This window comes from Mastigoproctus giganteus, chromosome 1 (assembly GCF_048544385.1).
Source record: "Mastigoproctus giganteus isolate SK-2022 chromosome 1, ASM4854438v1, whole genome shotgun sequence".
Lineage (NCBI taxonomy): Eukaryota > Metazoa > Arthropoda > Arachnida > Uropygi > Thelyphonidae > Mastigoproctus > Mastigoproctus giganteus.
Window position 1 is genome coordinate 90,777,084 of NC_143575.1, and position 22,437 is coordinate 90,799,520.

General features: G+C 37.2%; 1 protein-coding gene across 1 annotated transcript in view; it reads right to left on the minus strand.

Moving 5' to 3' along the window:
* LOC150090985 (hypoxanthine-guanine phosphoribosyltransferase-like) overlaps positions 1-22,437 on the minus strand; it is a 96,575-nt gene that overhangs the window by 20,549 nt on the left and 53,589 nt on the right. The window contains exons 3-4 of the mRNA XM_090379413.1: positions 17,663-17,849; positions 4,695-4,760 (exon numbers count right to left, since the gene is read on the minus strand). Of these exons, the coding sequence (XP_090235539.1) occupies positions 4,695-4,760; positions 17,663-17,849 (253 nt within the window). The remainder of the gene's footprint in view (positions 1-4,694; positions 4,761-17,662; positions 17,850-22,437) is intronic.

Sequence of the window (22,437 nt, forward strand, 5' to 3'; positions counted from 1 at the left end):
ACGAGAGGGACGATGGAAGTCTTAACGTTCGAAACCAGAGAACGTAAGCTCCTACCAGGGAGATGTACGAATTTTATGTTGTACTCATGGAGGATTTTAGAAATCTGGTCCGACGTGCCGGATAGTAAGGAATATAGGCAGTAGGTATATTTCATGTGGGGATGACATTCTCGGATGGGTCATAAGCTCTTGTGCTTGTGGCAAGCACTTGTCTAATACATGGGTTGGGTACCCACAGTTGACTAGGTCACTTCTTACTCTGGACATCTCGGTGCACCTAGCTTCCTCTGAGCTGGAATGGCTCCAAGCTCAAGAGAATAGATCGCGTGCAGTGCTGTTTAGATGGCAAGGGGTGTGGGCTGATCTGTTTGTTTGTTTGTTGTTGGGTTTTTAGGAGCATTAGCAACTAAGGCCATATTGCTCCGGGATATGCGGTGGTCATTCCCCGACCTTTCCGCATTCTCCGTATTTGGTGGTGACGGGCTCGAACCCCGGTCTAATCAAGAAGCGTGTGCTATGCACTGCTGCTCCTTCCCACCTGGCTACGGAGGCGCCGGGCTGATCTGTAGTTTGTAAACTGCCTGCATACGGTACGCCGAGGTTTCCAGGCGTGGGCCCGCTTGTTTCACTAGAACATCCAGGAATGGAAGGGACCCATTCACTTCTCTACAGTGAACTGGATGAAAAGTAACAAAGAGATGAGGTACTCTAATAGTGCTGTCACTGAACCACGTGGGATGATGGTGAAGATATCATTGACATATCTGCACCACAATATAATCGGTACGGACAGGCTCAGGAATATCTGATCCTCTAATTCTTCCACAGCGATGTTAGCAATGACAGAGTTGACAGGGGCACCCGTAGCTGATCGGTCTAATATAACAGTAGGACGTCCCTTGCCGGCGGGAAGTACGATGATGGTCTTATCTTTTCTGATGGACTTAAGAGCAGCGTGCTATCGACAGTTGAAGTTGGAGCTCACTGGTCGAGTTCATCGGATGATGGAGGCCGTTGTGAAGCAGATGTCATTAGCAGTTTCTTCAGGGAGGTTGGTGGTCTCTACGGTATGACAACAAATTTCAAACCGGAGCTGAGAATGTCAATCTGCTCGGAGGTTAATGCTTGCTACTCAAATAAATGCAGAACAAAATTAGCATTATTAGTAGAATGAGTGCTTGCTGCTCTCGAGGAGTGAGTTTCTCTAGTTAAGTTAATAAACTTCCGTTGTTGTCGGTTACGGTAAGCATCAGACACATGGTTTGCTTGGCGACAAAGAGTATGAATTAGGCTAGAAAATGCTGCTGGTGAGATTATACCTTGGTTCCTACACAAGTCTTAATTTGTCTTTTGTTCTAGCCTAATTCATACTCTTTGTTGCCAAGCAAACTGTCTCTGACGCTTAAAGTAACTGACAACAACAGCAGAAGTTTATTAACTTAACCAGAGAAATTCACTCCTTGAGAGCAAGTACTCTTTGTACTAATAACACTCATTTTGTTCTGAATTTGAGCAGCAAGCAATTAACCTCTGAGCAGATCGACCTTCTTTGCTCCGGTTTGAAATTCGCTGCCATACCCTCGAGACCACCAATCACACGAATCACTGTGGAAGTAGAGACTTGTATTGACGGGGTTGATCTTTGCAGACAAACTTGCTAGCTGACTGATTATGAGTGAGTCATCCTGGACCACCTATCTTGTTGAAACAGAGGCCAAAGTGAAGTGTCAAAATGGGACTCAATCACTTTCTGAATTTCCACGGATCACAGCACATGGCAAAAATGCCAGATTCCTACATCAACCTGGAACTTAAGCTCGGTGTTGAATTCCAATGATGCTAATTTGAAGTACCAGCAGTAGTATCACTGGGCGGTACCTTCACTGTATACAGGTGCCCACATCAAGAGGGTGCCAAGAGATAAGAGATTAATGTGTGATGAAGGTTAGTGATATATATACAAAACTAAAGGTACCTTTCCTTTCTATTTTTAGACAGCTTCTTTACTTAAAAGAAGAGAAATTAAAGAACTGTGTAAATTAATAACTTGAATATTCTCTATAAGTGACTGATTGAAAAGAAGATGCTAGGATCACTTGGGGCCAAGACATCTGATAAGAGTGATTGGTCATTAATTATGCAGATGTGTTTCATCCTTACCTGGTTGGGGAGAAGCCAGCACAAATGAGTGGTGCAAGTGAGAGGGTAGTAATTTTCTGAGAGAATCTGACTGAAAAAAAATCAGCGAGGAATGAAAGCAGTTGATATTTAATCATAGAAAAATGATATAGAATATCTCACCAGGACTTTGTAAGTTGAGCAAATAGCTCAACTAACAATGCTGCTGATATTTAAAAACTCCTGTAACTCTGACTTTGTCAATGGTGGGTTGTAGGGTAGTGAGTGATCTTCTGCACTAAAGTTTATTTTCTGTCTCTACTATGTCTTTATTTTTTTTTTTAAAGCTTCATCATATGCATGCAAATAGTTGTTAGAATGTTTCTGCAGAGGCATTCACTATTTCTATGGAAGATGTTATATCCTGTACATTTCAACTGAGGATTGGGTGGGGTTGACCATTTGCCACTGAGTTTTTTAATTGTTTCACAAATCAGTCAGGTTATCAGTATTTTTGGTAACAGTGGATGCAAATCAAATCCAAAGAGGCCTTTCTTCTTACATGGTGGGCTTCGGATCTAAATCTTTTATAGTTGATGAGGTTATCAGTTGTAGAGTTTGCAAAATAGATTCCATGTCCCCCCCCCTATTTTCTGTATTCCATCAGTTGTTAGTATGCTTTCAGTGTCCTGCATGTGATTGTGGTATAACAACACTGGCTACTGATATTATCTGTTGGGTTATGCGTAATTTACATGGTCTGTAAATTACGCATACTTGATACAGGACTGAGACATTGAATGAGTTCTGTATCAAGAAACATGACCAGTATATTCTTCCCAGTTAGCTTTGGTGAATTTCCATTTTGCTTGAATCAATTTTAGGTGTAGTTGTTGTTTGGATTTGTGTGACGAGGGAAATGTATAGATAGTTTATTTTTTATATATTGATTTACTTATTTTTTTGGCTAAAGTAGCAAAAGGCTGGGACTGCCTTTCACAGTATAGCTAATACCATAGTTATTTGTGTACAAGAACCCTCACTAAAAAGTGATAGTAAAAACAAATCTTTTATTTTGTACTGTTTCTAAGTGGAATTTTCACCTGAATCTGGTACACAAAGATAAGGCACTATCATACAGTCTTGCCATGAATTATGAAGATAGTATAAGCAAATTTACCTTCTATGGCAGCAGTTCTCAAACTGTGCATCGTGATGCCTGTGAGAGGAGCCATAATTTACCAGGGGCGTCACAGACAATGTAATAATTTATGTAAGATTTCCATAGCAAATATTAAAAATGTATTAAGAATAACTTTTTTTCCTATTAGATATCTACTACTATTTGATCTGTATTATTAATGCAAATAATTATATAAAATATTTGGGGTATTTTTGAAGAGAATGCATCATGTTCCCTAACCATATTCTTGGGATCCAGTTACTACGAGCGATTGGTTCAGGTATTTTTGCATGTCATTTGCATGGGTCTGAACAGTGCAGTCATTAAATCCAAGTACAGATCAAAATTAAATGTTGAAAAAAAAAAAAAAAAAAGTGTCGTCATTTCGAAAATGATGCCTAGGTTTGATGAATTATGCAATAAAAAGCAAGCACAGACATCAACATTAATGTTTTTTAAGAATAAAATAATATCACGATTATTATTTCATGTATTAATAATTATTGTATTAACATATTAAAAATAATAAATCACACAATTATAGATGTTTTCAAGAGGAAGAAGAGGAAGAAATAAGGGAGGTGCCGGGAAAATTTTATAGGTCTAGGGAGGTGTGGGCTCAGAAAGTTCGAGAACCACTGTTTTAAGGCATTCAAACAATGCCAAAGAAAGTAAATGGGATAGTATTCCCCTCCCCAAATCCCTCTCTTGGCTACATGACAAGCTTAAGCTTTACTGCAGAATTTACATTCCCATTGTATATGTTTAAAGATATTTACTACTGTTAAGTTTATGTAAAAAGATTTTTTTTTTTGCTTCATCTATGATAAGACTGTAATAGAAGTTGCAATGTTTTTGAGAACAATTGCTGAAATCTCTCTCAACCAACCATCATCTATAGGTCGATCCAAACTAACCTTCCTTTTTTCTTTATTCTCTCTACTTCTGTTCTTAATTTCCGATTGATTTATAGTATTAAACTACTACAGCTTTCTAAAATATTTGGGAACACAAAAAAAAAGTTCTGCAAAATTTCAAGGTGACACCATCTGACTTTCATTTGCCTGAAATATGATAAAACAGAGCAGAAATGAACAGGTCAAAAATTAGTATATTACAGAAATATTCAAACTCAATGGGCTAAGAAAAAAATAAAAACTGGCTTGGGAAATTTTCAATCTGTAACTGCACTGCGACCTTCTGCCATGGTTTAAGAATCTTACAACATGAGAAACTATACATGTATTTTCAATCAATAGGAAACAAATAATAATAATTTGGATAAGTGAATGTTACAATGTATATACATTTTACTAGGAAAAATGGAGATGAAAAAAATGTGGAGCAAAATTTACCTTCAAGTTTTCTATGAATTGAGAACAAGTCTACTTACTTTTCCAGTAAGTGAACTTAAGTTTTCCATTCCCAAAATCTGAATAGAGCCTGAAGATTTGTCATCCTATAAGCAGTTGAGAAAAATTACTTTTGTGAAAATAAGTTCAGCAAAAACTATTTAAGAGATCTAATAAGAAGATTCTCACATTACATTAAAAAACATGTTGCCAAATATGGGCATTCCACACTGTCACCTAAGTAGTCCCCTTGAAACATCATTAAATTTCTGCCCTTTGAGTACAAATTATAGTTTCAAGAGGAAGAAGAAATTATAGGGTGCTAAAAATCTTAAGAGCATGGAGTAAAGGACCACAGCCATGTTTTGGTTGTCAGAAACTGGCACGTTCAGGTTGGCGTGAAAAGGTTGCTCAATGTCAAGAGCAAGTTGATCACGTTCTATGACTTAGACTGGATTACGTATCATGAGCAGAAAACCCACTACACTATCATTATGGGGGACTTCAATGCTAAGGTTGGAAAAAGACAAAACAATGCAGAAAGGGGAACTATAGGAAATTTTGGAATTGGTGAAAGAAATGAAAGAGGTGAAAGACTTGTGGAATTTGCAGAATCTCAAGGACTGTCAGTAATGAACACTTTTTTCAAGAAAAGGGTGAACAGAAAGTGGACATGGAAGACTTCAAATGGATTAACAACTAATGAAATTGACTTCATCCTCACTAACAGAAGATATATCGTGAATGATGTTACCGTCCTGAATAAGGTAAATGTTGGAAGTGATCACAAAACGGTAAGATGCACACTTGATATAGATGTAAGAAAAGAAAGGAAAAAACTGACCCGAGTAAATGATATGAACGTCTTTGAGATAACAGAAGAGAAGAAAAACAGTACTGGAACTTAAGAACAAGTTTGAGCTTCTGCAGACTGCTCCGAACCAAGATATCGACAAGGAATATTACAACTTTCTGAAAGTGATAAAGCCCAAGAAACCTATAGGAAAAAATAAATCCAAAGAAGAAAAAATTAGTCAAGAAACACTTATGATGAACCAAAGGCAACAAATGAAGAGCAAGATAAACACTGACAAGGAGAAAATTGAGTATACCGAGTTATGCAAAGCCATTAGAAAGAGACTCAGAGAGCACATAAGATTTATGTCAAAAAGATTTACATAACAAAGGACTTAAATCTGCAGCCATGAGCAGTAATACAGAAATACAAATGATACTGAAACTGAAGAATAGTGATGGTGTACTTATAAATAGCAGAGAAGGCATAATTCAAATAGCAGAAGACTACTATAGAAAATTATACAAGGAGTAAAGGAATGATGCCAGCAGTGGGGAAGATGGATCACAAATTAGTTGAAGAAAATGAGGAATCAGAAAGCCCCGGGGGAAGATGAAGTTACTGTAGAGTTGTTAAAATTGGGAGGAAGAGACAATACAAAAACTGGCAAGACTATTCACAAAATGCATTAGAAAAGGTGTGATGCCTATGGAGTGGAATAATGCAATCATAGTTTTGCAGCATAAGAAAGGAGATAAATTGGAAATTATAGACCAATGAGCTTGTTATTGGTCTATAATTTCCATATATCTATTGGTCTATAATATTATTAGAAAGAATACTTGATGAGAATCAACTGAAAGAGCAGGCTGGCTTTAGGACAGGATTCTCAACTATGGATCACCTTCACGTAATATCACAGCTAATGGAGAAAACAAATGAATATAAAACACCATTATGCCTGGCATTTGTGGATTATGAAAAGGCAATGTTTCAGGCACTGGAAAGTCAAGGCATAGATACCCTATATATTATGATTTTGAAGAAAATATGAGAAAGCTACCTCCTTTATTAGACTAGACAAAGACAGCAGCAAATTTAAAATTGAGAAAGGAGTTCGAGAATGAGACACAATATCTCCGAAGTTGTTTACTGCTGCCCTTGAGGAAGCTTTCAGAAGATTAGACTGGTCGCAGAAAGGATTCAATGTGAACGGAGAGTACCTAAACCATTTACGATTTGCAGATGACATTGTGGTCATAAGCCATGATCCCAAAGAATTAGAGGAAAATCTTAATCAGTTATGCACAGCTAGTAAGGATTTTGGACTAAAGATGAATATGGCTAAAACAAAAGTAATGATGAACAAGTATGCCACAGAAAGGGAAATAATGATTGAAGGCGCAGTAATTGAAAAGGTGGAGTCATATACTTATCTGGGACAAGTTATTAACTGTAATAATAATAAATGGCTGGAAGTCAAGAGAAGAATAAATTTTGGATGGATAGCATTCAGGAAATATAGTCACATACTGAAGAGCAATATCCCAGTTTGTCTGAAACGTAAAATAATGAACCAATGTATACTCCCCACCATGACTTATGGAAGTGAAACTTGGGCACTCACCAAAAGAATGGAAAAGAAGCTGAGAACTACACAGCGAAGAATGGAATGAATTATATTGGGAATCAGACTGTTAGATAAGAAGAGAAACACATGGATTAGGCAGAAAACTCAAATAAAGGACATCCTTATCAAAACTAAAGAGCTAAAATGGTCTTGGGCAGGACACATAGCTCGAAGACATGATGACAGATGGACAAAGAAAATAACAGAAAGGTACCCAAGAAGAGCTAGAAGAAAACCTGAAAGACAACGGCGGAGATGGATAGATGAAATTCATGAGTTTGTGGGTAGTAAATGGGTGGCCATTGCACAAAAGAGAAGGAACTGGAAAGTTGCCAGAGAGGCCTTCATCCTGCAGTGGATTGGAAATGGCTGATGATGACGATGATGATATATCATGAATTTTTTTCCACTGATCCAAACTGCTAATCAGCATTTCTATAAAAGGGTACTAAAAGTGCTATTAAAATGTCTCAAATGCAGACTGGACACTGCATCCCAAAAAGGCTCTTGTTCATGTCAGTCTGAGCACAATAGTTTCTTGCCAAGAGTAGCATGAATGTTGTCTTTTGTTCCCTATATTCTTAAGATCTAGTTATATTTCCTCTTATTCTTGAAAATAAAATTAGCACTGAAAGGGCAAATGTTTCATGACATTTCAGAGATCCAAGAAAAATGGCAGGGCTTAATGATAGAGATCACAAATCAGGAGTGCTGAAAGTGATACCAACAATGATGAAAGCATGGAATACACATTAAGTAGCTACATTTATTTATTTATTTTTTTAAATACAATCTGGGCACTATGATCACACCTCACATAATACAAGGGAAATTAAACTCGACAATTCCATTAGATTTACTTTAGATGTAAACACAATATTTGTTTGCATGAAAATCAAGAACAATGTAAGATTCAATGAAATACAGGCATCTCTCACCAACTGCAGGGAATACATTCCTGACAAGTATCATTTGGCAAAACTAAGATTCTATAGAAAACGTTAGAAGAAATGCAACAATCATCACAATAAAATATAAAAAAAAAAACCAAAAAAACCAGTAAATTTCTTGATTATAAAGACATGTATTTGTCTCCAAAACTATTGTGGGAAAAAGAATGTTAGAATACCACAAAACTAATGTTACAAATTAATGCTACAATTAGGCTTATACATGGTAGAGTGATTCTGCAACCTAACTAGTAGTAGTGGCATGTGATGCAAGAAAGCAAGTGTATGAGCTTATGCAGCAGCCAATAAAAAAATAATAAAAAAAAAAAAAAAATCACACCATTCCCTCTAAATGCCTGTCCAGTTGCTCCTTAAATTTATTCAACCTATCAACTTCCACAACGACAGATGGAAGTTTGTTCCAGCAATTAACCACCCACTGGCTAAAGGCAAATTTCCACACATCTATTCTACATCTGTCTTTTCTTAATTTGAATTTATGCCCCCTTAGGTTCGTAATCTGAACAAGTGGAAGAATCCCATCAGAATTCAGCGTGCTCAACCCATTCAAGGCCTTATACACCTCAATCAGGTCACCGTGCAGGTGCCTAGTCTCCAGCCACTGCAATTTGCAGAAATTCAGCCTCTCTTGGTAAGAGGATCCCTTCATTCCCCTCACCAATCTTGTTGCCCTTCTCTGTACATGCTCAAGCAAATCTACATCCTTCCTAAAATGAGCTCTCCAGACCTGTACGCAGTACTCAAGGCGTGGCCTGACCATTGCCTTATACAGAGGGACAATCACCTCCTTTTCCCTGCTAGCAAAATTCCTATATATCATGGACAAAACCCCATGACCTGCTCTGGCAGCCTGTCTGCCAGATATGAAGTTTTCAGAAAACTTCATATCTGGCTGCACAATTACTCCCAGGTCTTTTTCATTTTCTATCACCTTAAGTGTAGTACCACACAGTTGGTACGTTTCTCTGGGGTTACTTTTACCCATATGCAGTACTTTGCATTTGTCAAGGTTAAACTTCAGTTGCCACTTCTCAGCCCATCTGCCCAAATTTTCTAGATCCTGTTGCAGTAGCACACTGCCATTACTGTCATTAACAACCTTTGTATTATCTGTATTATCCTGCCAACCTTTGTATTATCTGCAAACTTCGACACTAAGCCTGATATACCTTCATCAATGTCATTGATAAATATACAAAACAACAGTGGACCCAACACCGAACTCTGTGGGACTCCACTAATAACATTAGTCCACAAAGAGCAGCACCCATTGATTACCACCCTCTGTCTTCTCCCACTCAACCATCCTTTTATACATTGCAGCAACTTACCCTTAATACCATTCTGCTCCAATTTATACAATAGTATTCCATGCGCAACAGTGTCAAAAGCTTTCCTGAAATCCAAATATGCGATATCAAAATTTTTTGCATCCAGTTCCTTTGTAACCACATCATAATATCCTATCAAATTTGTCAGACAAGACTTTCCCTTAACAAACCCATGCTGTGTCTGAATTATTGCTGCAGTCTTGTCTAGATGATCCTGCAATGCATCTTTAACCAGTGACTCCATTATTTTACCCAGAACAGAAGTTAAAATAACTGGTCTGTAATTACTCGTGTCACCCTTCTATCCCCCTTTTTGAATTGGGGATACATTTGCACATCTCCAGTCTGTGGGGACCTCCCCTGAGTCCAAGGATGCTCTCATAATTATGGCTAAGGGTTTGCTTAGTTGCTTTGCTGCCTCCTTTAATATAACTGGATAGATCCCATCCACCCCAGGTGCCTTTCTTATGTTTAACTTCAACAATTTCTCCTTCACTTTGTTCTCAGTTATTACAAAATCATTAAGCATCATGCTACAATTTGATAATCTTCTGCCATTTTCAAACCTTAATAACTCCTCGTGTGTGAATGTAGATGCAAAATACTCATTCAGTTTGTTTGCTATCTGAGCAGGATCATCAACAGTCGAAACATTGATATCAACTGGACCAATCAGATTCATCCCCTTCCTTTTAGAGTTTATATAAGTAAAGAAATCCTTGCTGTTTTTCTTAGCATTCTTTGCCAAAGATTTCTCGTAATCTGCCCTCACCTGCCTAACCTCCTTTGTAACCTGATTACAGACTAGCTTATATCTGCCATAGGCTTCTGAATCGCTTGATAATTTATATGCATCCCATGCATTTTTCTTCTCTGTCACAAGTCTCATTAGTTCATTAGATAACCATTTAGGCCTAAACCTTGAACAATATTTCTTAATAGGTATGAAACTTTTAGTAGCTTTCACGATTAATTCCTCGAATGCTTCCCACTTAGAAGTTTCAAGATACAGTAATATGCAAAACAGTAACATGCACACACCAAACACTTTATACAACAGAGATCATAAAATGGCAGCCTGCATCAGATCATGAATGATTTCAGGCAGAGTGATCTGAACCTAAGTGAATAATTTATGCATAAAGTAATTGTTTTTGTTTTGTAATTAAAAAAAAAAAAATCTGCCATACATTATGATGAATGCGCCTTTCATCATGTTCCATAATAAAGTGAATCTGGACCACAATGAGTTGCTTATTTTCTAATATAAACTGTGAAGAAAATTCAGTGCCAACTCATGCTATCATACACGATGTAGCTATTAAATAAAAAGACTGTTGCAATAAAATAAATATAATGAAATATTTCATACCTTACAATTTATCCCCTTCAAAATAATTTCCTCGAGCATGCACATATTGTTCCACATGTTCCTTCCATGCACAGAAATATTTTTGGAAGTCAGCTTCTGTAACCCCTTTTAACACTGTAATTTTTTTTCTGAATGTCTCCAATGGACTGAAAATGGATTCCATTAAGTGTTAAGTCATTACACTTTTCAGTTTAGGCAAGGCAAGAGAAAAAAGCCACAAGGGACTAGGTCTAGTGAGTTGGGTGCATTTTCACACACATGGATTTGTTTTTTTTTACCAGAAACAGAACTGGCAAACAGAGTGCATTGTGTGGAAGTATCTTGATGGTGCATCCAACCATCCTTTTGTAATTATAAAGAAGTCACAGAATGGATTTGTAAAGGGGGAAGTCTTGTCTGATCAATCGGATTGGATATTATGATTCAGTAACAAAGGAAATGGATGCAAAAAATAATTTTGATATCATAATAATTTTGGTATCAGGAAGGTTACTGATACCATTGCACATAAAACACTGCTGTAAAAACTGAAGCAATATGGAATTAAGGACAATTTACATCTGTAGCTAAAAGGATGATTGAGTAGGTGATAAGAGAGTGTTTATCAATGGGCACTGATCATTGAAGGCTAATGTTATTAGTGGAGTCCCCAGGGTTTAATGTTGAGCCAATTATTCTTTTCAATATTTATTATATAATATTGATGAAGGTATATTAGGGTTAATGTCTAATATTGCGGATGATATAAAGGTTGGCAGGGTAGTTAATGACAGTAGTCAAGGTATGCTACTGCAACAAGATTAGGTCAATGGGTTGAGAAATGGCAGTTGAAGTTGAACATTGACAAATGCAAGATAATGCATATGAGTAGCAGTAATCCCCAATTAACGTACAAAAGATCTGGATGTAATTATGCAATCAGATGTGAAGTTCTCTAAGCAGTGCAGACAGGCTGCCAGGACAGCTCTTGGAGTTTTATCAATAATACACAAACTTTGCTAGCAGGGATATGGAGGTGACTATTCCTTTGCATAAGGCCATGGTTATGCTGCATCTTGAGTGCTGTACACAGGCCCAGAGACTTCATTTTAGAAAGGATGTAGATCTGCTGGAATGGGTGTAGAGAAGGACAACAAGATTTGTGAAGGGAACAAAAGACGATCTTAGCAAGAAAGGCTTCAGTTCTGCAAATTGCAGTGTCTGGAGACACCTGTGGGCAGACTTGATTGAGGTTTGAAGGCTTTGAATGTCATTTTTTAGTCAGATTTATCATGGTATTATAAGGTTACTATAATTTCACTATTGTTTGGCTTTGAATGGATTAAATAAGCTCAATGTTGATGGGATTCTTCCTCTTACTGATATTACACATGAGAGAGTATAAATTCAAATTGAAAAGGGATGGATGTGCAGAATTTGCCTTCACTCAGCTGGTGGTTGATTGTTGAAACAAACTTCCATCTGTTGTTGAGGAACTAGATAGTATGAATAAATTCAAGGAAGAAATAGACAAATTCTTGGAGGGTGAGGTGAGTAGATTTTTTTTTTGTTAATGCTCTATAAGTTTACTTTCTTGCATGATCTGCCACTACTAATACTAATTCAGGTCTCACATATTCAGCCATAATAATTTCTTTAATATCACAGAAAACAAGAAGCTTTGGTTTTCATTTTTGATTTTGACATTCCAGGTTTTTTTTTTTTTGGTCTGGAGGATTGTTTTGTCTTCCGGTGCACGGACTGTCTTTTAGTTTCTGAGTTGTACTGCAACAGCTGAACTTTCATTGAGAGTAATTGCAGTGCTCAAAGCCCAGATATTCTTCAATTTTTTTTCAAAACCTCTTCACAAACTTGGAGTCTTCTCATTTTTTGATCTTCATTCAAAATTTTTGGCACCATTACAGTATCTGGTACAATCATCCTAATGTTTAAATGACAATCACTTCTAATCAATGTCCTTACACAGCCCACATTTCATCAATTTTCATGGATACTGAATGGCTTGGTCATTCACTGTCTTCCACATCCTTCCTCTCTTGCATCTAAAAATCTTTTATGCCATCCAAACATGCAAGATCTTTACATAGTATTTTGAGGTTGATTTGTTATTCAGTTCCTCTGTCTGTCATTTTTTTTTAGTAAACTGCGAAAACACAAGGTAATGAAAACCTGCCTAACTGCAAAGCAAATGAGTGTATTCGAACATGAGTTGGCAGACAACTGGAGAAAGGTTCAAGGTCAACTGCTGTGCCTTGGTGTCATGGCACTCAGTGTGTAGCGGCTGCACGCATAGTCTCATTATTTAATATCCACATTCCACATCTCGTAGTACTGATAGGATGGTCATTCAAGGGGATGGGGGTAGAACAAAGAAATCTTTTTCCTTTGTAGTACACACTTCCTTCTTTCATAAGTATTTCCTGAAAATTACAGTCTACAGAAGTTAGAGTCTAACGTCAACAAATACCTTCTTTCGTTTTCTCAATCTCCCTCCGACCCAAGCACGGTACTAAGTACTATAGGTTCTAATACCTCTCGTGTTTGGGGTTTTCATAAAAAAAAAAAAAAAAAAACACACTAATAAGGCAAGTTTATTGAAGGTACAGCAGTTCAATCACTCTGGAATCACAAAGTTGTGGCCTCTCAACAATTCGATTAATGTTTGTCCATGGCCTCCACTACTTTTAGGGTGCCTCCGTAGCCAGGAGCAGCAGTGCGTAGCACACGCTTCTTGATTAGACTGGGATTCGAGCCCGTGACCACCAAATACGGAGGATGCGGAAAGGTCAAGGAATGACCACCACATATCCCCGGAGCAATATGGCCTTAGTTGCTAATGCTCCTAAAAACCAAATAACATAACACAACTACTTTTAGGGCATCTAAAATTAAATGAGTATCAGAGTATAAGACTACCTAAATCTGTCATTGTCCTCATACTTGCTTGCCTGAGCTACAGGAAGCCAATGCAATAAGGTGAGACTAGACTAAATCACATATACGTAAAATTTTGGTATAGAAATACAGAACTGCATTATCTGAAATGCGTGGTTAACAAACCAGCAATTCAGGAGGATTCCTGTACTTATTTTGGAGAAAGACATTATCTTCTTATGTGACATGATTTGGTTCTAAGTTTCTCAGCAGATTAGATTATTGGTTGTAGGATAGTTTGCAGTAAAAAGTTCCATGCTCTAATTTTTTAACCTTTTTTGCATTTGTGCATTCTGTATTCCCCCAGTGATTAGTATGTTTTTGGTGCCTTGCATGTGACTAAATAATATTGCAGTACTAAATACAGCTATGTTCTGTTACATTATGTTTTAATTTATGCCAATAAATGGATTGAGACTAGGTGGTTTTTGTATCAAATATGTTGGCATATTTCTTTCAGTCTACTTTGGTGAATTTCCATTTCATTCGACCTTCAAATGCAGTTTGGATCTGACACACTATAGGGTAATGGTCACTGTACAGGTCATCCAACACTAACTAATCAATATTAGAAACAACACTAAAGAACAAATTGAACAGATCAATAGCAGATGTTGATTCCCTTTGAGAGTGAATGTATGTATATGATCCAGTATTCAGCGAAGTTAAGTTTATCAAGTACTGATTCGAGTAAGTGTTCTCAACTGTTCAATCAACCCACTTTGGAGTTTGCAACAGATGATCCCCAAAGTGGGACGTGTCCATTGACATCTAGAAAGTAGAATGGAGTCAATATCAACATAATAAAGTCATCTAAGTTTGCTTCAGTATATGTATGATTTGGTTGGAGATATACAGACACAATGGTAAATGTGATGGTCAGTGCAGTGTGCAATACAACTGCTGTAAGGAAGTATGTTATGTATGTGTTTTGAGGGAATTCTGAATTGTACAAAAATAGCAATGCTTCCATTGGTCCCTGTTTGTTGAATCTTTATCAGATCTGCAAAGATTGTATTTTTTAACTGAAGGAGACATTTAATGAGTTACAATGGTTTCTCATGAACAGATGCCTACTGGATTATAGTGGGTAATCAGTTCCTACAAGTCATCAATACTGCCCATTATTTAGATATGGAAATAGGGGTGTATCTGTATATATATATTTCTTAAATGGCTATAGGTTTATGTTAATCATGTTTACATTTATTTTTTTTATATAAGATGGAGCATCCTGTATCCATGTCATCTTCAGCAATCTCAAGTGTACTTTCTTCATTGGCTGTATTATTACAATCTATTATCTGCAGAGATTCTTTTTTTGCTTTAACAGAATATAATTCTGTACTTTTTGAGCTGCTGGAATAGAAGTAGGTGAAAATGAGTTCAGAATATTAACTTGACCTGATGCCCCTCATTGTGAATCTGTCAAGGGAGATTTTGGCCACTCGAGCAACATTTTTGGAGTAATTGTGTAGTACTGTGTTTCTGAGTATCCAGTTGTTTTCTCACCTTCTGGTAAGTAACACTGTGCAATTTGTACTTTTGAATATGCTGAATGCAATCCTTTGCACAATATAGTGAATGAGTATTATAATCTGCTTGTGTACAATGTTTTGATCCACAGTTAGAGCATATTGTCACCTCTCCATGTCACTTGTGAGTGATCAAATTTTCAGCACTTATCATATGGAATTTGGTATATAAGTCTAATACATAACAAGATAACTCACTTCTACCATTGGTGTGCAGTTAATGTATTTAAGGCAATTAAAATGTTATGGGCAGGTACAAGTTGTACTTTTGAATATGCTGAATACAATCCTTGATCCCCTTTTCATCTTTTTTTTAAATCATAACTCTTTGCATACATGTCCATTTGCTCTAATTCCTTTAGGGGTGTTTATTGTGGCATGGTGATGGGTAATTTTGGTGGGAATGCAATGAAAGGATGACAGTTTAAGAAGAGCATCAGTATGTCTTTGAGTACCAGCAGGCTCCACTGGTGGAAAAGCTTGAAGGTCCACTTGGCTCCTTTCAGCTGTGGGGGTTGACTCTTCTACCTATGCTTTCTGCTCTACCACAGGGAGGCAGGAGAAATGGTATGACCTAGCAAAGGTTAGTAATTAAACTATGAAAAAAAAAATAAAGTATCTTTCCTTTCTTGCTCTCTCTCTTTCCAAATACTTTTTAAAAGAAGAGCAGCTACCAAATAAGATTTATTAAAAGTAGAAATATAAAAACTAATAATTAGTCTATAACCCACAGTTGAAGCAGAGAAATCTGAAAATCACAAATTGCTTAGCATGTGGGAACAGCAACTGATCTCACAAACTGTAAGGCTGCCAGCATGAGTTGTCTACCTTGCACTACAAATAGCATCTGTTATGTGTGAATCAGTACAGTACTGATTAACATGTACAGTACATCAGTACAGTACCTGACAAACTAGAGGCAATTTAACTTACAAGGTGAGAGATGCCAAGAGATACAAATAGTAAATATTCAAATATGAACTAATAAAATGCTAAGTCTATCCTCCCACCAAAGAGGCACCAATAAACACTGAATAGGCTGTCAGTGAAATGGGGAGGGAGGTATGTGAGGGACCACGTTACAAATAAAGTAACATATTATACTTTTCTCCTTGAGAAGCATTACTTATTAATAGTGTAACATGAAAGTAACTCATCATAATAACCTCATAATGTCTAATTCTTTCTTGAATTTATTCAAACCACCCACCTCTATTACATTAGATGGGAGTCTGTTCCAACAGTTGATCACCCGCTTAGCTGAATCAAAATTTCTGCAATCTACCCTACAACCATTCTTTCTCAGTTTCAATTTATGCTCCTTCATGCACATATTCTAAGTGAGAGGAAGGACTCCATCAGTATTGAGCTTACTCAAACCATTCAAAGCCTTAAATATCTCAGTTTCATCCTGCAGGTACTGCAGTTTGCAGAACTGAAACCTTTCCCATCAAGAGTACCTTTTGTTCCTCTCACTAATATTGTTGCTGTTCTCTACACCTGGTCCAACAGATCCATGTCTATCCTAAAATGAGACCTCCAGACCTGTTTGCAATACTCAAGATGTGGCCTTATCGTTGCCTTGTACTTTGGGATAATCACCTCCTTTCCCTGCTGGCAAAATTCTGAATATCACTGACAAAACCATATAAGCTGTCCTGACAGCGTGTCAGCACTGCTCAGAGAACCTCATATCAGATTCCACAATTACCCCCAGGTCACTTCCATTTCCCACTACCCTGAGTGTAGTACCACACAGTTGTTGTGCTAATCTTGGATTACAGCTACACATATGCAGTACCTTGCGTATATCAATGTTAACCTTTGACATACATTTCCCAGCCCATCTGCTTAATTTATACAGATCTTCTCACAGTAGCATATCTTGATTAACCATCCTGTAAACCTCTGTATCACTGCAAACTTAGCCATTACACTTGATATACCTTCATCAATGTCATTAATAAAAATATAAAACAACGACAGGCTGAGTAGTGAACCCTGGCAAACTCAGCTAATAACATTAGTCCAAGAAGAGTAATAGTCCCCACAGAGTGACATCTCACTCTGTCTTGTTCCACTCAACATCCCTTTATCCATAGTAGTAACTTGCCCTTAATGCCACACTGCTCCAATTTCTATAGCAGTATTTCATGAAATACAGATACAAATCATATCATAGATATATAGTAATCACAAGATATATAATAATATTACTAGTAGGCTTAGAGTAATCATCAGCTCACATTTATGATAATTATGTTTTCATACTCTTTGACATCTCTCATTTTGTGAATTAAATCACCACTGAGTTATCAGATGCTGCACTAACAAAGTGTCTTGCCTCTCACTAAGCACTGAAACTGCCATGGGAATGGGAGGGGTTAATTTACAGAAATATTAACATCAATAAACAAATACATAAAAAACATTTGCTCACCTCATAACTTTTGAGCCTGATGAAATCTACAGCTATTGGAGCAGAACCATCTTCAACATATCGTGTGTACTGCTTAATCTTATCTAGTAAGTCAGAAAAGAATTTGTAGCCTCCTTTTAAAACACACAGAGCTGTAAAAGGCTGCTCTTCAAAATCCTGAGCTATATTCAGAGCTAACCGCTCAATTCTGAAATATTTAAAATGATTCAAACTGTGGAACAACATTTATGTATCATACTGAATAAAAAAATGTAAGGAATCAGCTCAAAGATTAAGAAATACAAACAGATCAACATCAGAAGACATTTTAAATCACAAAATGTTTTGTAATCTAGAATAAAAAAAAAAGCATAAATACAAAGATGAGATCTATTAACTATCTGAAATACTCTTTAGACTAACATATTAAACCATTTTATACATGAGTGAAAGTTACTAGGAAGAATAATTGTTTTTAGCTTCACAGGCAACTTATTAAATATTATTCTACATTTATAAAATTGCAAAAAAAAAAAAAAAGCCCAGACTTATTTTCAAGATATTTATAGGTATTATATTTACAGGGTGTTTCAAAACTGATGGTCAATAATTTAAAGGGGAACTGTACAGACTACAATATGCAAAAAAAAAGCCTAGTAAACGCAGGTCCTCAAGTGAATTGTTTTCAAGATATTGCACATTTCTAGTTGGGATTCACCACTGACTTGTTTGTTTGGGTTAGGTTATGCTCATTCTCTTCCTTTCCCCTCTCTCAATGCTCTAGACATAGCAGGCATACTAGTACTTGTCAAAGGATAGTCAACATGGAAAGAGGTTACAGCAACAAAGAGTAATGCGGACATGCACTTCATGTATTGTAAAGCCAACGGAAGTGCACTGGAAGCTGCACGTTTGTACCAAGAAGCATTTCCTTGCCAAAGGCAGCCCAACAGGCACCCATTCATTAGGGTACATCAACGCCTTAGAGAACATGGGCGCTTCACACATGGAGTACGAGCAGGTAGGCCCAGAAGCATAACACTTGATGTTGAGGAAAGGGTTAGAAAGAATAGAAAAAAATCCATGAATTTTGACGAGGATTGCTCTGCAAGAGTGTGTACTGAGTCATAGCAGTGAGTTGAGAATTTTACATTGCCAATTATGAACCCCTACCATATCCAGCATGTACCAGGTCTCAGCAATACAGACTACCCTCCCAGAGTGAACTTCTGCCAGTGGATGCAACAACAGTGTGTCCTGAACCCCCAATTTTTAAACATTTTGTTCACTGATGAAGCTGGGTTTACTTGTGATGATATTTTTAATTTTCATAACCGTCACGTTTGTACCAACGAAAATTGTAAACTGGTGGTGGCTCTGTCTTCTAACTTCCCTACCAATGCTGGTGTTCCTCAAGGTTCAGTTCTTTCTTCCACTCTTATGTTAATGACCCTGTTCCCTTGACTATAAGTCAATTCACGAGAAATGACATCAGTAACGTTTCTTGTTGAATGTTTGGGCAGGAATACTAGGAGACCATCTAATTGGACCACACTTTCTGCCAAACAGGCTAACAGGAGAGCTGTACCTTCAGTTCCTGCAGACTGTTTTTCCAGACCTCGATGATGATGATGTTCCACTTCAGCAATGCCAGTACATGTGGTTTGTGCACGATGGTGCACCAGCACATTTTGTTCGAGTTGTAACTCGGTATCTAACTAGAAGGTATGGTCAATGGTGGATATGTAGAGGTGGGCCTGTAATATGGCCTCCCAGATCACCAGACTTAAATCCTATGGATTTTTGTATCTGAGGTCATGTAAAAAGCTTGGTGTACACTTATTACATTAACACAGTTGAAGAACTGCAGCGTCGGGTTGAAGGAGCCTTCAGCAAATCAGTGCAGAGAAGACCATAAAGCCTGCATACGGATGCAAGGCCAGCATTTTGAACACCTTTTGTAACATCTGTAAAATGTGGCGTTGAAACCAAAAATTAAAAATGTATTATCTTATGTTTAATAAAACCCCCTTAGCAAAGGATTTTTCACAGCTCTTTGTTAAACTGGCACTAGCAATAGTCAGTGGGGGAACTTAACAGAAAATGTGCATTATCTCGAAAATGGTTCATTTGCGGCCCGACGTTCACTGGGACTTTTTTTGCTTATCTTAGTTTGTACTTTTCAACTTTAAATTATTGACCATCATTTTTGAAACACCCTATATAAAAAAAAAAAAAAATTACTAGTATAGACAGCTTGTTAGCAGCAATCAATATCACATAACATACACCAGAATTTCCCAGAGAGAGATCTATTACTCTCAGATCCTTTTCACTTTCCACTATTCTGAGTGTAGTAGCACACAGTTGATATGTTACTCTGGGATTACTGCTATCCATATACAGTACATTGCATTTGTCAATGTTATACTTCAATTGTCATTTCTCAACCCATTTGCCTAATTTTTCTAGATACCTTCGTTTTTTTGATAATCACAAGCACAAAAGGTAGTTGAATCCATAGTACTTACTACCGTGCATGGGTTGAAGGTTGAGAACATGAAAGAGGATACTTGTTGATATTGTGCAGTTGGATATAAAGTTCTCTGAGCAGTGCAGACGGGCTGCCAGAAATTAGATTTGAATTTCTATAGATTGCAATTTTCAGGAAATACATATGAAGGGAGGCTCTCCCAGAAAATCTCACAGAGAGAGAATTATAGAAGCCAATTCAGAAGAACAGTGCCCAAGGAAGTACCTATAGGAAAGGCATTCAGCAAACACAGAACGTCTATGAAAAAGAGAGTGGACAGACTTTGCTAGAAATGAGTCAGTTAACCTAACTTTGCTAATTAACCAAACTGCAATCTTTTGAATGGAATCTAGAAGTCTGAGAAAGATTTTGGGGGCACTGCCAAAGGAGTGGGAACAATATTCCATGGTAGGACAGATTTGCGATTTGTACAGAGTGAACAGCTGTTTGGAAGAAAAGTAATAGAGTGAAAGAGAAAACCCATTTTTTTTGGATGCAGAGAAAGTAATATTTGTAATGTGATTATGCCAAGAGAGAGATTAGAAGTCAGGGTAATCAACAATACACATATATGATCTTGCCCAGAAATCAGAAAGTCATCAAAGATAAGCACAGGAACAAAATAATCATTTGAGGGAGATATAAGGCAGAATTGAGTTTTAGAAGGATTGAAATCAGCCAAGTTATTTGTGCCATTGGAGAATTATCTGAAGATTAGCATTTAAGGAATTGATACTGGATACTTAAGAAGTTTGAGCTGTTTGTGCAGGGCAAGGTTCCTAAAACTGGAAGGTGGAATGAAATATGCTATCATCAGCAAAACTATAGATAAGACTTCTAGTCAATGGAACAGGGTCATTAACATAAGAGTGAAAGAAAGAACTGAACCTTGGGGAACACCAGCATTAGTAGGGAAGTTAGAAGACAGAGAGCCACCACCATTACTCACGGTAAGCAGTCAGAGAGGAAACTGGACATCCAATTACAAACCAAGTTTGCAGATGATACAAAGGTTGGCAGGGCTGTTAATGATAGTAAAGACAGTATGCTACTGCAATATGATCTAGAAAAGTTAAGGTAGATGGGCTGAGAAGGGGCAACTGAAGTTTAATATTGACAAATGCAAAGTACTGTATATGGGTAGCAGTAACCCAAGAGAAATGTAACAACTGTGTGGTAGTACACCCATGGAGGTGGAGAATGAAAAAGACCTGGAGGTAATTGTGCTGTTGGATATGAAGTTCTCTAAGCAGTGAGGATGGGCTGCCAGAGCAGGTCATGGAGTTTTGTCACTGATATATATGAATTTTGCTAGCAGAGACAAGGAGGTGGTTATACTTTTGTATAAGACAATGGTCAGGCCACACCTTGAGTACCATACAGGTCTGAAGGCCTCATTTTAGGAAGGATATAGAGTTGCTAGAACGAGTACATAGCAACAAGATTAGTGAGAGGAACAAAGGGGTTCTCTTACCAGGAGAGGCTTAATTTTTTGTATGTTGCAGCATCTGGAGACTAGGCACCTGCAAGGTGATCTGATTGGTGTGTATAAGGCCTTGAATGGTTTGAGTAGCTCAATGCTGATGAGATACTTTCACTTGCTCAGATTAAGAACCTGAGGGAGCATAGATTCAAATTGAGGAAAGACAGTTGTAGAATTGATGTGTGTAAGTTTGCCTTTAGCCAGCGGGTAGTTGATTGCTTGAACAGATTTCCATCTGTTGTTGTGGAAGTTGATAGCTTAAATAAATTTAAGGCTGAAGTAGACAAACATTTGGAGTGACCGGATGAGTGAAATGAGAAAATTTTTTTTTTGGGTGATGTTCTATAAGCTTGCTTTCTTCATTCATATGCCTCAAATAATGCTAATGCTAAAAAACAGTCAGCAAACCATAACATGGAATTTTATTTAGAAGGCCTTTATGCCAAACATGATCAAAAGCCTTTGAAATGTCAAGAACTGCTTGAGTTTCTAACTTTTCCATAGATGGGTAACATAAGCAAGTATATCACCAGAAAATCAGAATATCACCATTGATGGAATCCAACTGGCAATCAATGATTAGATGAAAGGTTTCTAGATAGTTTAAGACTTGGCAGTTAATTCATTTCTCCATTACTTTAGAAAGAGTAGAAGTAAATGCAATAGGATGGTAACTGGATGGCAGGCATTTATCACCCTTTTTAGAAACTGGCTGAATATGAAAAAAATTTCAAACAGAAGGAAAAACACCTTTGGAAAAAGAAAGTGAATAAAGGCAAC